This window comes from Microtus ochrogaster, linkage group LG5 (assembly GCF_000317375.1).
Source record: "Microtus ochrogaster isolate Prairie Vole_2 linkage group LG5, MicOch1.0, whole genome shotgun sequence".
NCBI lineage: Eukaryota > Metazoa > Chordata > Mammalia > Rodentia > Cricetidae > Microtus > Microtus ochrogaster.
In genome coordinates this window covers 50,855,010-50,869,417 of record NC_022031.1, presented here as the reverse complement: position 1 = coordinate 50,869,417, position 14,408 = coordinate 50,855,010, and the positions used below count along the sequence as shown (strand labels likewise).

At 46.4% G+C, this 14,408-nt stretch overlaps 1 protein-coding gene and 1 non-coding gene across 4 annotated transcripts in view; both read right to left on the bottom strand.

Annotated features, from left to right (window-relative positions):
- Akap2 (A-kinase anchoring protein 2) overlaps positions 1-14,408 on the bottom strand; it is a 240,776-nt gene that overhangs the window by 123,780 nt on the left and 102,588 nt on the right. For all 3 annotated transcript variants that reach the window (XM_026786658.1, XM_026786656.1, XM_026786657.1), the window contains exon 5: positions 4,834-4,925. In XM_026786658.1, the coding sequence (XP_026642459.1) occupies positions 4,834-4,925 (92 nt within the window). The remainder of the gene's footprint in view (positions 1-4,833; positions 4,926-14,408) is intronic.
- Positions 921-1,022, bottom strand: LOC113457782. Its single transcript, XR_003378278.1, has one exon. It is a non-coding gene; the product is annotated as a U6 spliceosomal RNA (small nuclear RNA).

Sequence of the window (14,408 nt, the reverse complement as noted above, 5' to 3'; positions counted from 1 at the left end):
TTTTTCGAGACAGGGTTTCTCTGTGGCTTTGGAGCCTGTCCTGGAACTAGCTCTGTAAGACCAGGCTGGTCTCGAACTCACAGAGATCCGCCTGCCTCTGCCTCCCGAGTGCTGGGATCTGCCCGGCTAATTTTAAGGAAAGAGAAAAAGAAGAAAGGAAGGAAAGAAGGAAGGAAGCAAGGAAGAAAGGGAGGGAAGGGAAGGAAGGAAGGGAAAGGAAGGAGGGAGAGAAGGAAGGAGGGAGGGATAAGGGTCAAAGGACGGGAGAACATGAATTTTTCTGTTTGTTTTTTTTTTTGTTTGTTTGTTTTGCTTTGCTTTGTTTTTAAGGAACTGAAATTTCAGAGCCTCTAAAATGTGAAAAACAAAAACAAAGAAACTGTATGCTACACGAGAATCATGCTTTGGATCTCTGGCTGGCCTGGAACTCACCGTGTGGAAGCAGCCTGGCCTGGAACTCAATCCACCTGCTTCTCCCTCCTGAGTGCGAACACCCGCCACACCTGGTGAGGGTTTCTTTTCTTTTCTTTTTGTATTTTTCATTTTCTTATGTTTTTGAGATAGAGACCTGTTAAGTAGCCCAGACTTGCCTCAAACTGCCGTGTAGCCAAGCTGTTCTTAAACTGTCAGCAATCCTCCTGCCTCCTGCCCTCCCACAAAAGGACTGAACCTAGGGCCCTCACGTGCTAGACAAGGTCTCCACTCCCCCTCCTTTTTCTCTTCTAAATTAAATTTGTTTGCCTCTAGTTATGACAAACATCCAGCCAGAATACTGGACAGAAAATGCCACTGGAGGAGGGAACATCTGAGCGCTAGACTTGAAGAAGGAACCAGGCTAGGAGGGGGGTGGGCTGGGGGTGGAGAGGAGGAGCTAGCCAGGAAACTATGAGAAAAAAAGCCAAATTGGTTTGTTTTTTGTTTTTAAGTAGGAACACTTCACCAATTTGTGTGTCATCTTTCGGCAGGGGACATGCTAATCTTCGCCTCATTCCAATTTTAGTACATGCAATGCCAAAGAAAACAGAGCCACAGGGCTTTAAAAAAACCAGCCACCTGCCCCTGAGTTTGGTCTGTTCCAAAGAGTGAGGAGGCTGGGGGCTTCAGACAGAGGGAGGCATGGGATTGAAAGGGGCCTCTGGCTAAAAACTGGATAGAGAGGGTAGGGACGGACACAGTGAGTAGTGGAATCTAGTCAGAGTGAAAACGGCTGAGCCTTAATCACTGTGCAGAGGAAGCTTTTCGACTATGCCTGGCATTGTAGGCCTGTAATAGTTGCTTAGGAGGCAGAGACAGGAGGATGGCAAGTTCAAGGCCTGCGTGAGCTCCAGAGTGAGTCCCAGCACAGCCTGGACAGCAACAGTGTGACCTTCTTTCAAAAGGATATAGCTCAGTGGTAGATTAATTTGTCTAGAATGTTCTAACATGTTCAAAATCTTGGGCTTCATGTTCAGGACTACAAAAACAAAAACAAAAACAAAAAAATAATCAAGGAATGATGATGGGACAGGCAAGTCCCTAAACTCTGTCTTGACCAGTTGGGCCCAATGACCCAAGGTTGGCACAACACACTGGCCAGTTCAATCCCCTCTCTCTCTCTTTATTTTTTTTAAGGAACTGCGATTTTATCTCAGTGGTAAAACACTTGTTTAGCATATGTGAAGCCCTTGGGTTCAATCCCCAGTACTTGACCAGAAAAAAAGAAAAAAAAAAAAAAAACCACTGATTTTTAAATTCAGATTTTCTGAAATCTGAATTTTAAAATCAGTGGCCTGGAAAGTTTCTGTTTCTGCTGGAAAGGGGATTCCTACAGCCAGGCAAGCTTTAGCAAACAACAACCCATCCCATCCACTCATTCATCCATTCATTCATTCACTCATTCGTTCATTCATTCATTCATTCATTCATTCATTCAGTGTCTAAGTATCAGCCAAACAAAGACAACTCAAAGCTCCCTGAAGCTTGACTGCCCCTTTCTTGTGGTGATGGAGATGACACAGCTCAAATAAAGCCAACATCTCTCTCAAACAAGGACTGGTGAAAGCAGGTCCTAAAGGGTGAACATGGGAAAGAGAGCTGATGTGACGGATGCGCACAGTCCTGGTTTTCTGCCTCGGTGGCTTGGGGAGTCAGCAAGCATGAGTACTGCTCTGGCTGGCCTGGAACTCACTATGTGTATTAGGCTAACCTTGAGCTCTCAGAGATCTGCCTGGCTCCACCGCCATGCCTGTCAGCATGGTAGAACCTTCGTGTTTTAGTCTCCCAGGGTGGCTATAACAAATCACCACAGATGGAGTACTTTAAAACCACCGACATTCCTTTTCTCGCATCTCTGGAATCAATCCCACCGTTGGAAATCACCATGGCTCTTGCTCTGCTCCTCACTGGGCTCTGAGGAAGCTCTTTCTAGATTTTGGAGCTTCGCTGGTTTGGGGTTCTGGCATGCTAGGGATTGAATTGGAGCCCTTACAGATGCGCGGCTGCTGGGCTACCCCTAAGCTCCCCGTTTGGTTTTAGCTCGAGGCTGCAGAACTCTTTTGGCCTATCTCTCTCTTCATATGGCCTCCACGCATGCCTGTTTCTCTCTTTCATCTCTTAGAAAGACACATGTCATTGGCATTGGCACCATCTGGTAAAAGCGAAGTGATCTCATTTCAAGATTCTTAATTATATCTACAAAGATGCTTTCTCTAAGTTAAGATCATATTCACAGGCTTCTGAAGTTAGAACAATTGTTTCTTAAGGTGGGGGGGTGATGGTCTTTATTTTATTTTAATTATCTAACCAAGCACCAGGTTTCTTAAAGGAGTCTTTATATTTAGTTTTGGTTCATCTCCCCACCCCCTCTCATCTCCCCAACCTTCATCCCAGTGTGTAGACCCTTCCACCCCTCTATTCCTCCCTCCCCTTCCATGTCACATGGTTTGTTTATTACCCACCCCTCCCCTAAGGCTTTTTTTTTTTTCTTTTTTGCCCCCTCATGTGTCTGTTTCTAGTTCCTTTCCCACAGTTGGGATGTTTTTGTTCACTTTTGTGTTCTGGAACAAGTTCATGCCCAGCCAGCCTAGCCTTGAGCCCTTCAACTTTTGGCCTCAGCATCCCAGTGCTGGGGCTACAGGAAGGATCACCAGGTATGAGTTTTTTTTTCTCTCTCTCGACGTAGCCCTGGTTGGCCTGGAACTCACAGAGATCTTCCTGTCTCTGTCTCCAGAGTGCTGGGATTAAAGATGTTTACCTCCACACCCGGATGATTTTTAAAATAATGTTTGTAATCATGTATATGTGTTTGGATCTGTGTGTGGGTGTGCATAAGAATGTACTCTCTTGTCTCCCTTTTCTTCTCAAATAGTGCCCTAGACATGCAGTGTTTTGTTTTACTTTGCTTTTTATTTATTTAATTTTTTTGAGACAGGGTTTTTCTGTGCATCCCTGTCTGTCCTGCAGCTTGCTCTGTAGACCAGGCTGGCCTCGAACTCAGAGACCCATCTACCTCTGTCTCTCGAGTGCTGGCATTAATGGCAACCACTGCCCAGCAAGATGCAGTGTTTTACAATACACAATTCAAACCACTACACCGAGCAATTTTAAACTATCAGACAGGTTCATTTTCATTGATGCTCCTTTCTCACAATGATGGGTTTGAAATATAAGAGTTGGTTAAAAAAAGAAGAAAAAAAAGAAATACAAGAGTTGGAACTGGGGCTGAGCTGATAGAGTGCTTGCCTGGCAAAAGCAAGGCCTTGATTTCAACCCCCAGTACGACAAATAAATAAATACATAACAAACTAGAAATAAGTTCTTCATCCAATGTGCATAATGTGTGTTGATCTAAACTCCCCTCCCCCATTCCTTCCTTCCAGTTCCTCCCTTGCCACTCCTACCACTTTTCCCTGTCTCAAAACACCACAAAACAAAAGGAAGCCTTTTTTGGTTTTATGTTTCCGGAAGAAAACATTCAGAAAATGGCACATACTAAAAATTCAAGTCATCCAAGGAAAGACGGGAGGAAGTCCCTGCTTCCAGGCTTTGTTAACGAAAACACAGCAGAAGAGAGGAGGCCGCTTCCTCTGTATCCAACCCCATGCAGTGGAGCCGCCCATAATGTTCATTAGAGTCCTTAATCCACGCGATGATTATACATTTCATGCATTTCATCTGAACGACGCTTATCTCATTAACTTCCAGATGACTCACCCTATAAACCTCTGGCCATCACCATTCCCGCCTGAGTGGGCCATGTGCTGCCTTCCAGCTGACATCACTGGAAACCTTGAGTCTGTACCAAAGCTGCCCCGGGCCTCCATGACCTTTCTCCACAATGCACAGCGGGGCTGGACTTCTCAAAGCTCAGAATATTCACGTCTGCTGCTCCAGCCCCATGCAGGCTACCGTTTGAGCTCGGGCCCATTCTTAGATGTTTATGAATACCCTACAGCAGCCCCATTGAAAATCAAGAAACGGATTCTGGCTTTCAAAAACTTTCCTAGGGCCAGTGAGCTGGCTCGGCAGGTAAAAGTGCTTGCAGTCAACCTGACGTTTTAATGCGAGCCTCAGAACACAACTGGCGGAAGGAGAGAACAACTCCCACAAGCTGCCTCTGCCCTCCATCCACACTTGTGTCATGATGTATTCCAAGCCCACTCGTGCACACTCACATGCACACGCAATACATAAAAATGTAATAAGATGTTTAAAAGCTTTCCTGATCTGCTCCAGGATTTCAGGAAGCCCTGTGTGTCTGTTTGCTTCAGAGAAGGCCAGCGGGGCAGAGGGAGCCTGTCACTGCCTCCCGCTGGTGCGCAGATGACCTTGGAGAAGTCACCTGAGAAGTCTTACCTCGATGGCCATGTCTGCGTTGGTTCCTATGGTTCCTATGGAATCTGCAGTTGCCTCATCCCCCTGTAGCAGCACACCGGACCACCCAGATGCTGGAAAAAAAAAAAAAGAAAGCACATTTGAGCCAAGTGGATTTGTCCCAACCGATGGGAAGCTGCAACAGCTGCCATTCTGCAGATTCGAAACCCACGTGACTTGTAAGGGAACCCAGTGGTAGTGAACGTGGTGGCTCCAAATCTGTCTGGTGGTCGCTGGTTGCTGGCAAAGCTTCGTTGCCAAGACACAGTCAGCTGGCACATCCTTTGTTTTCACTGAATTTCCAACTTCGGAGTCCTGTACAAGCCCTGTATCTTTTTGCTACTGTTTGAGACATGGTCTTGGGTAGCTCAGGTTCTCCTGGAGCTTGCTCTGTAGCAGAGGCTGGTTGAGCCCCTTATTTCCACCCCCTTCCCCAGGTCTGATATTACAAACCTGTACCACCAAGCCTGGCTTCGACTGTATTGCAATCCCAAGGTCTGCAAGAGACTAGAACGGTTTCCATAGGCATACAAGCCTCATAATGAGGCCTCACTTGGGACACAGAGTGAACCTCCAAGCACAGAAATACACACATCTAGTTCAGTACCCGGTAGAAGTGATTCCAGTGCTGGGCATGGTAGGCCATACCCTCAATCCCAGCACTATAGGATGCTGAAGCAGGGGGCTTATGAGTCTCCTGACAGCCTGGAATAATAGCAAGGTCAAAATCAGTCTAGATTGCTTACTAAGTTCCTGTCTCCAAACATTAAAAAAAACAACAACCCGCAAAGCAACAACAAAATGACTCTAGATTAGTTCCCCTTTTCAGTTCTGCGTACATACCAGAAATAACTAGTCCTTTACTGTCATATTTATTTATTATTTATTTTAGTTTCATGGTCGCTAGACAGAGTCTTGCTATGTCTTCCAGACCAGCCTGGAATTCTTGATGTAGCTCAGCTGGCCTCCAACTCTCAGCTACCCTCCTGTCAGTGCTGGGGTCACAGGTGTGTGACCCCATGACCAGTCTTGTTTATTCCCTACATTGTCAGACTATCTGTGAATGTAGATATTTGGCAAGAGACAGTTTCAGGGCAAGGTGGAGATGGCAAGGCATGGCCATAATTCTAGCCCTACAGGGGCAGTAGTGGGAGGATTGTCCCGACCTCAAAGTCTACTTCAAAGGTAAACATAGCAAGCTCTACAAAGTGAGTTCCCGGCCAGTCAGGGACACAGAGTGTCTCATGCCCCCTCCCCATTAAAAGAGTGAGAGAAAATGGATGTGGCATTTTAGCTTTTGAAATGTCCGTAGTGATAAGAGGATAGACATACTGATGTCCACAGAGGTCAGAAGAGGGCATTGACTCTGCTGGAAATAAAAATTACAGATGGTTGTGAGCCGCTGGCTCTATAGACCAGGCTGGCCTCGAACTCACAGAGATCTGCCTGCTTCTGCCTCCCAAGTGCTGGGATGAAAGGTGTGCGCCACCACCGCCCGGCTGCAACAAGTACTCTTAACCATTGAGTGATTGCTGTTTTTTGATAAATGTTATGTCAGTCAGGTTGCCTTCTTTGTATTTGTATCTATGGCCATAAATAAATCAGCTTTGGTCAGAAAAGTTTCTTTCTTGAAGTGGGTCACAGTAAACTGGTCAAAATACTGCGAGTAAGTAATTGCTGAATTCTCTCGCCTAAATCAACATCTATATCACTCCTTCCAAGGCTCAGGGAACATCACGGAAGAGGAGGAGGGAAGAATGGGCGCGTTGGAAAAAGGGCCCCGGGATGTTGGGGAATGCTGACTCCCATGCATGAGATGATCACGACACTCACAGCAGCTGTAATGACAAGACCTGTACACAACTGGGTGGGTCAACATCCCACCACGGAAGAGGTAGAATCTTACAAGGCTCCACTCCATCCTGAGGATCCGCAGGCAGTTGATGGTTACAGGGGGAGGGAGAGACATTTTCTTCAGTGGTGTAGCCACTGGTAAATGCCTAAGATGCAGTAAATAATCTTTTATCCATGCTCCTGTGAATAACACCAATTAAACTCATTGGTTCACATACAAGGTGCAGGTGTGTGTGTGTGCACGTGCACACATAAACACACACACACACACAAAGTAAAGAAAATGTGGTTTCCTTATCACAGGGGAACAGAAGAAGTGTGTCTAGAAGAGGAAATGAGCTTGAAAGAAGCTAGAACAAAAAGTGGGGATACTAAAAAGGACTTTTGAGAAAACCGATGTCCACAGACCAATGTTAAGTTCTCCTGAGGTGTCACGGTGCATTTGTCTCCCGTGCTCAAAACTGCAGTGGTGACCTGTTCTTCACTGCTCTCTTATGTGGCGCTGTCTGGTGAAAAATGAATGAGGTCTTAAGAAGTCAAGATAGAGAGAAGAGCACCTGTGTATACATAGGAACTCCCAAGTATGTAGACTCCTAGGAAGACCATGCGGTAGCAATGTCAGAAGGTACTCAGCCACACTCTACACAGGATAGGGCTACAGGCCAACTGTACAGGTGATTTGAACGGTAGAGAGAAGGGGACCCCGTCATGCTGAGGACTCAAAGATGCAAGACAACTGACAGCCTTTGTGGAGTGATTCTTATCCATCTGAGCACGCCACTGCCATCTTCAGAATGGTGACTGTCATCCTGCCGGGGTGTAAACACATCCTAACACCACTGGGCAGGAGGAGAGCTTGGGATGTTTGTCTGCGAGCTCCTTGGCTCCAGCACTCTGTCAGAGACTTTCAACATCTGCTTGCATGTCAAGTTCCAGAGAAGACTCTCTATTCCACCAAGAGCCATGATTTATTACGATTGCACAAAAGCTCAGATAGCTCAGATGTGGAACGTGAAAAGACACTCCAGCTGCACACGCCGCTATTATTAGTTACAAGGGCACAATCTCCTTTTATATGAGGAATATATCTGAATAATTTGACCTAAGTTGTGAATTCTGTTATACATGCACGCACACACAAACATGTGTTTCTATATAAAGTGACCCTCGCTTTAGCTTTTAGAGATAGGGCCTCATTATAACTCATGTTGGTCTAAAATTCACTACGTAGATTAAACTGATCTCAGCTGAGGTTGAAGCAAGCCTCCTGCCTCAGCCTCCAAGTATTAGCATGTGCCAACAGGCCCATCTCCATAAACTACTTTTTTCTATTTTGTATTAAAATTATTTAATACAAAATAAATAAAATGTGTATGGCAGAGGTGGGGTGTCCAGAGAGGCCAGAAGAGGGCATTGGATCCCCTGGAGCTGGAGTTTCAGATGGCTGTGAGCTACCTGACAGGAGTACTAAAATTTGAACTCTTTTTTTTTTTTTTTTTTGGTTTTTCTGTAGCTTTGGAGCTTGTCCTAGAACTAGCTATTGTAGACCAGGCTGGTCTTGAACTCACAGACTGGCCCTGTGACATTAGGCAAGTTCTGTAATTCCCTTGACTTTCCTCTCTGTTCCTGAGATGGTCAGAGAAGCACCTTGAGTCATGAAAATGTCCAGAATTCAGAAAGGGGAGGAATTTCCCTCTTTACTTTTCAATTAATTTTGTTGTTGTTCCTCTAGGAAGCCTAGGTAGGTCTTGAACTTGTGATCCTCCTGCTTCAGCATCCTGAGTGTTGGAATTACAGACCTGCATCACCACAGCCAGCTTCCCTTCACCTTTGAGAGAGGCTTTCCTTCAAAGCCATCCTCACCCCAGCTGGTGCTCAAACTCCCATTGGTCAAAAGGCAATGTGAATCTGTTTCTAAACCAGCCATAGAAAAAAAGATTAAAAAAAGATCCCCAGATCAATGTCTAGTGGTAGAGAGGCCTAGAAGAAAGAGGTCACCTAGAAACGGAACAAACGTGCAAAATGGGTTCTTGGGCAGCAAGCAAGCAAGTGAAGCCTAGGAGATGAGCAGCCAGTGTAGTCTGTCATGAGACGACAAGCATGTAAGTCACCAGTTAGAAACGCACAAATGAATACATGGATACCACGGCCCTGCTGGGACTCAGCCCTCCAGGACCAAATCTTCTAAGGCAGCATCTAACCTCAGCCCTACAATGCCTACAATGGTGTCTCCATCCTCACTGCTGGGGGCTGAGGTCCCTGACACTTAGGCTGGTGATTCTGCATGCAGACTGATGACTGAACAGAGCCGACAGTACAAAGGGGGAATGTTACAAATGCAAGAGCCAAAGTTACCTTGGTCTACCTTTAATCTGCTTAATATCCATTTATCACCTACCTCTGTGCCTGTCTTAATAGTCTTTGACTGTGAGGTAGAGCTTTGGGATGTCGTACCTAAAAACCCATTAGTTTCCCCCACCCCCAAGGCTAAGCACCCAATAGATGCCTAAAATCTACAGCGGAGCAATTGCTGCTGAAACCTGCCCACTCGGTGCCCCCGCCAGTGTGTTGTTAGATGCACTGATTTGTGTCTGCCTCTCGTTCCATGACCACAGAAGTTCATGTCGCTGCTTCCATGGTGAGTCATGTCATTCGGGGCAAGCTGAGTCTGTGTTTAGGCCACGTTCACTCATTTGGCTTAGAATACAGTGTCTTTTATTCTTTCTGGAGCATAACCTGTGTTTCGCATCAGCAGAACTCACAGTTCTGACCTTTAGCCTCATTTATGGGGACATGAGTAGGGAGAGACCTGTGTGTCTAACATTCTTTGCTGTCAAGGCTGCCTCGCTGGCACCCGTGGGCAGGTACCGGGCCTGAGGTATATACTTAGTTTTTATTCCAAAGAGAAGTGTTAACTTAGGAGAGCCAGTTTGAGGGAAAGGGAACTTGGGAGTACTCAAAAGAGAGAAGAGGGATGAGGCTTAAGGTAGGAGCCCAAGACATGGGAACACAGTCCTGTGTCTTAGCCGATTCCTTCTAGACCAAAGTAAGGACAGACTGTGGTTGGCCCCATGCTCCGGGGCTGGGGAAAGACCACATGGAGATGCTATGGACAGACAGATAGAAATCACCCTGGTGGTGGGTGTGTGAGCCCTAGTGCTTTGAGGGTAGAACCTGCCACTCCCCAGCTCCATCCCCGAGTGCTCACAGCGAGTCCAGCACCCCCCTGGAAGCTCATTAGCTTCAGCCCACACTGAATAGGAACTTCCGGAAGAGGCCTCAAGGCTGCAGACTTTGCCGCTGCTGCCTCTCTGCAATGAGTCCCCAGTTTCTGCGTCACCTTCCCATGGTCGCGGTCTCTCCACTGCACAAGGTCACACGCATAGGACAGCTGGTTTGAACTGAGAACAAGGTGAACCACAAACAGTGTGGAGAATCAAGGCCCCCAGTGACGTCTTCCATAGTTAGGCTCATGGAAAGCGTGGAGAGGATGTAGGAGGCCCTCGCGCGCTATAGAGACCGCTCTTGTTTGCTGGGACTCTCTGGATTCCTTCTCCAAGGCTTTAGATCTTGTCCAGCGCAGTTCAGACCCTAATCCTTCGTAGTTTTTCTCCTTCTCATCAACCTGTCGACATCGGCAGCCATGAAGCTGCGGAGGTGTCCAATCAGGCCTTTGAACTCTGTGCTTCTGAGGAGAAAAGTGCCAGGCATCTTCCTGGAGCACAAAGTTGACTAACCCACGCAGAAGATCAGCTCATGGTGAAATCACAGTGTTCTGTCATGGAAAAGACTGGGCTCGGGGACCGGGTCCCATAGTCTTTCTTCTCATCCTCACCGGGACCTCTGTGTGGAGAGCCTCAGAATCGATCTTTTAATTGCTTTTGGCTCAGAGGATTTTCAAAACATCTCATTCTGTTCTTGGAGGAGTTCTCAGCTGGGTGGTTACAAAAAATGAGCGGAACTTCAGAACAATGATTCACCTTTAAACACGGGCTCTCTCGGAAGCCTCACCCGAGCATCAGCTGATGAGGCCTGCTTCCTCTGGCTAAGAAGCCCTGCCCAGGGTATAGAGGAGTAGAGCAGGATGTCACCCACCCCGCCCAACCTGTTCCAGGTAGTGTCTCATCCTTCCTGAGGCCCTGCTTTCTCCTGCTTGGGACGGAAGGGCAGGCCAGGCCCTGAGAGAGCCGGTAGAAGTAATGGTGGCAGAGGCCTTCCTCCTTCAGGGATGCCTCTCAACCTGGAGGGTTCACTGGGATAGAGAAAGCTTTCCCTTTAAATGACAAAGGATTTCCCCCAAACTGGCCTAGAGATCTACAACCCCTTGAGGAGCGGTTTGCTTATCTTGAGCGATGGGGATAGGATTCTTGAGGACAGGGTGGAAGAGAAGAGAGGATTTCCTAGGGTGTTTATGTCAGGCTGACATCTTTGAGTTCTCAGAGCTCGACTCAAAGGAAACTGTTATCATCGTTTTAATTAGATCCTCATTTACTTGTAATTATTCCTTGCCTACAATTTAGTAACCCATCCCCCTCCCCTAAACAAAAAAAGGCCCCTGGTGTGTCTTTCAGTCTAGCAGGGAAACCAGAAGAATCAATATGCAATCAGTTTCTTAATTGTTAAAACACACCTACCCCTCAGCAGGACCTCAGTCAAGAGCTAGCTGTAGCACAGAAGCCTGCTACTCAAGTCTAACGGGGAGATCAGATGTAATAAACAGATATACATGGTTACCAACTGAAATAGCTAATACAACTGTGGGGGTACCCAGAGCACACACAGCCTTGCTGGCCCCTAGATCCGGGCCCATGCAATTCAAGAAATGTTAGGGGCTGCTCTGTGTGGCAACCAGGATCCAAACAGCAGAGAGAGAGAGAGAGAGAGAGAGAGAGAGAGAGAGAGAGAGAGAGAGAGAGAGAGAGAACGCTTCAAAAAGCTGAGTGTGAGGGTGGGATGCCTATAATCCTAGCTCACAGTGACAGGCAGATCCCTGGGTCTGGCTGCCTAGCCATCTAGTCTAGTCTACTGGAGAATTACAGGCCAATGAGACATGGTTTCAGAATACAAGACAGAGGATGCCTGAGAAATAAGATGTGAAGCTGTTCTTTGGCCTACACACACACACACACACACACACACACACACGCTCACTCACTAATGTATTACTGCACAGACACTCATTTACTTATATGTCACTGCACACATACTTATATGCACACATACATATATGTATCCACTCAGACACATACATACATGAGCATAGACATGTACACATATACATGCATACACTTAGAGGCACACATACTAAAATACACACCTATGCATGCACACATGCATATACTGACACACATGCATACATACCTACACTAAAATACACACACACACACACACACACACACACACACACACACACACACACACACATAGAACAATTAAGGGGATTTAACAGGGAAGCTATTTGATAATCGCTTGCAGAGGAGCACCAGAAGAGCAAAACTCCAGGAAGACAGAAAAGATGAAGGGAACAAAAGCGCCCTAGGCCTCTGAGCTTCATCTTGGGGTTAGAAACCCAACCGAGAGCCCAGGGCAAACTCTCCACGGTGTACCAGGGATGAGAAGACAGTCTGCTGTTTCTCCCTGACCCTCTTCCTCTAAGCGTGAGGTAAGGCGGAATGACACTGTTCATAAAAATAGATATTGCTTCATAAGTGTCTGCCATGTGTCTTTAATGCTCTGAACTTCATATATATTATACCAATAATAATGTTTTTAAAACCACCAACTTGCCTTTGCATCCACAAAGCTCTGGTTCCATTACCAGCACCACATAAACCCAGCATGGTGATAGATGCCTGTAGTCCTAGCATTTGGTGGATGGAGGCAGGAGAATCAGGAGTTCAGTAACATCCTAGACAACACTGAGACCTCAAAGAGAGCCTGGGATACCCGAGCCTGTCTCAAAGAAAGGCAGGGAGATAGCTCAGTAGTTAGGAACTCCTGCTGCTGTTGGGAGGACCAAATACCTGAGTTCAGTTCACAGCACCCATATGAGCTGACAGGGCACCCTCTTCGGGCCTCCTCAGGCATACATATATGCCGCACGCACACATAAATAAAATTAATAAATAAGTAAATCCTTTTTTTTTCTTCTTCAAGGGTTTCTCTGTAGCTTTGGAGCCTGTCCTGGAACTCGCTCTGTAGACCAGGCTGGCCTCAAACTCACAGAGATCCACCTGCCTCTGCCTCCCGAGTGCTGGAATTAAAGGTGTGTGCCACTACAACCTGGCTTTCAATAAATAAATAAATCTTAAAACAACAGCAGAACCCAAGTTAAAGAAAAAGAAAGGCACCATTACTATTTTATTTTTATGAAATTAGTAGATAAAAATGAGGCTTCAAGCTGGTATGATGTCTTGTGCCTATAATCCTAGCACTCTAGAGGCCGAGGCAGGAGAAATTGTCTCAAATTCAAGGCCAGCATGGGTTATATAGAGAGTGTCAGGCTAGTTTAGGCTACAGAATGAGACCTTGCATCAAAAATAAACAATTAAACCAAAGATGGAGGGGAATAAAGGAGCTTTCAAGAGATCAGTAGTTTACCTCGTGCATAGACTGCACACTCACAGCCCAGGCACATACTTGTACAAGTGTGCAGATGAGTGTGTGTGTGCGTGCGCCCACGCACGTGCACACAGGCTTGTGCATATGTAGTCACGACCCTAGCTCCATCTGCTCAGAGGGCATATGCCTCCTCTCAAGGGGAAGAGCTTTCTTCACTACAGCATTGAGAACTGGGTCAGAAACTCGGGTGCTTCATCGCCTGCTCTATTCTCGAAGGCCTTTCCAGAATCCTTCTATTTAGGAAGGGGAGACAGATTTCAATTACAGGAAAAGGAGAGCAGAAAAGTTGCCTGATGCAATTTTGAATGAGTTTTAGAAGACCCTTGTGGTACAAACTCATTTTGAAACCAGTTGTTTCTGCAGGCCTGTGCTTAGAAATTAAGACCCCTTTAGGCATTTGTGTGACCCATAGGCATCTCAAGGGCTGCTGTGGGACAATGGCTTTACCCTGTAAAGATTTGTTTCTTGTACTTGTTTAATAAAATGCCGATTGGCCAGTAGCCAGGCAGGAAGTAGAGGTGGGGCAACCAGGCAGGAAGTAGAGGCAGGGAAATGGGAACAGGAGAACTGTGGAAAAGAGTCAGTCTGCAGTCATCACCCAACCACAGAGGAAGCCAGATACAGAGCAAGCAAGATGTGACTGCCTCGCCGAAAACGGAACCAAGCCACGTGGCTTAACACAGACAAGACTTATGGGCTAATCTAAGTTATAAGGGTTAATAAGAAGCCTGAGCTAATAGGCTAATCAGTTTATAATTAATGTAGGCCTCTGTGCGTTTCTATGGGACTGAATGACTGAAGGACCGGGTGGGACAGAAATATCTGTCAACAAAGGGCTGTTCCCCAAAAGAGTTTCCACTTGGGGCAGGAGACTAACAACCTAAAAGCTGGTTTACTCTTTAAATCTTTTGTAAAGATTTATATTCAGTGGGGCTTCTCTATGGGTCCAATAAAAAATTCTGCTATACTTTCTATACACCTGAACAGACAGGTTGGATGGCCTGGTTTGCTTAGGTGGAAAGATAATTGATATTTATACACACACACACACACACACACACACACACACACACACACACACA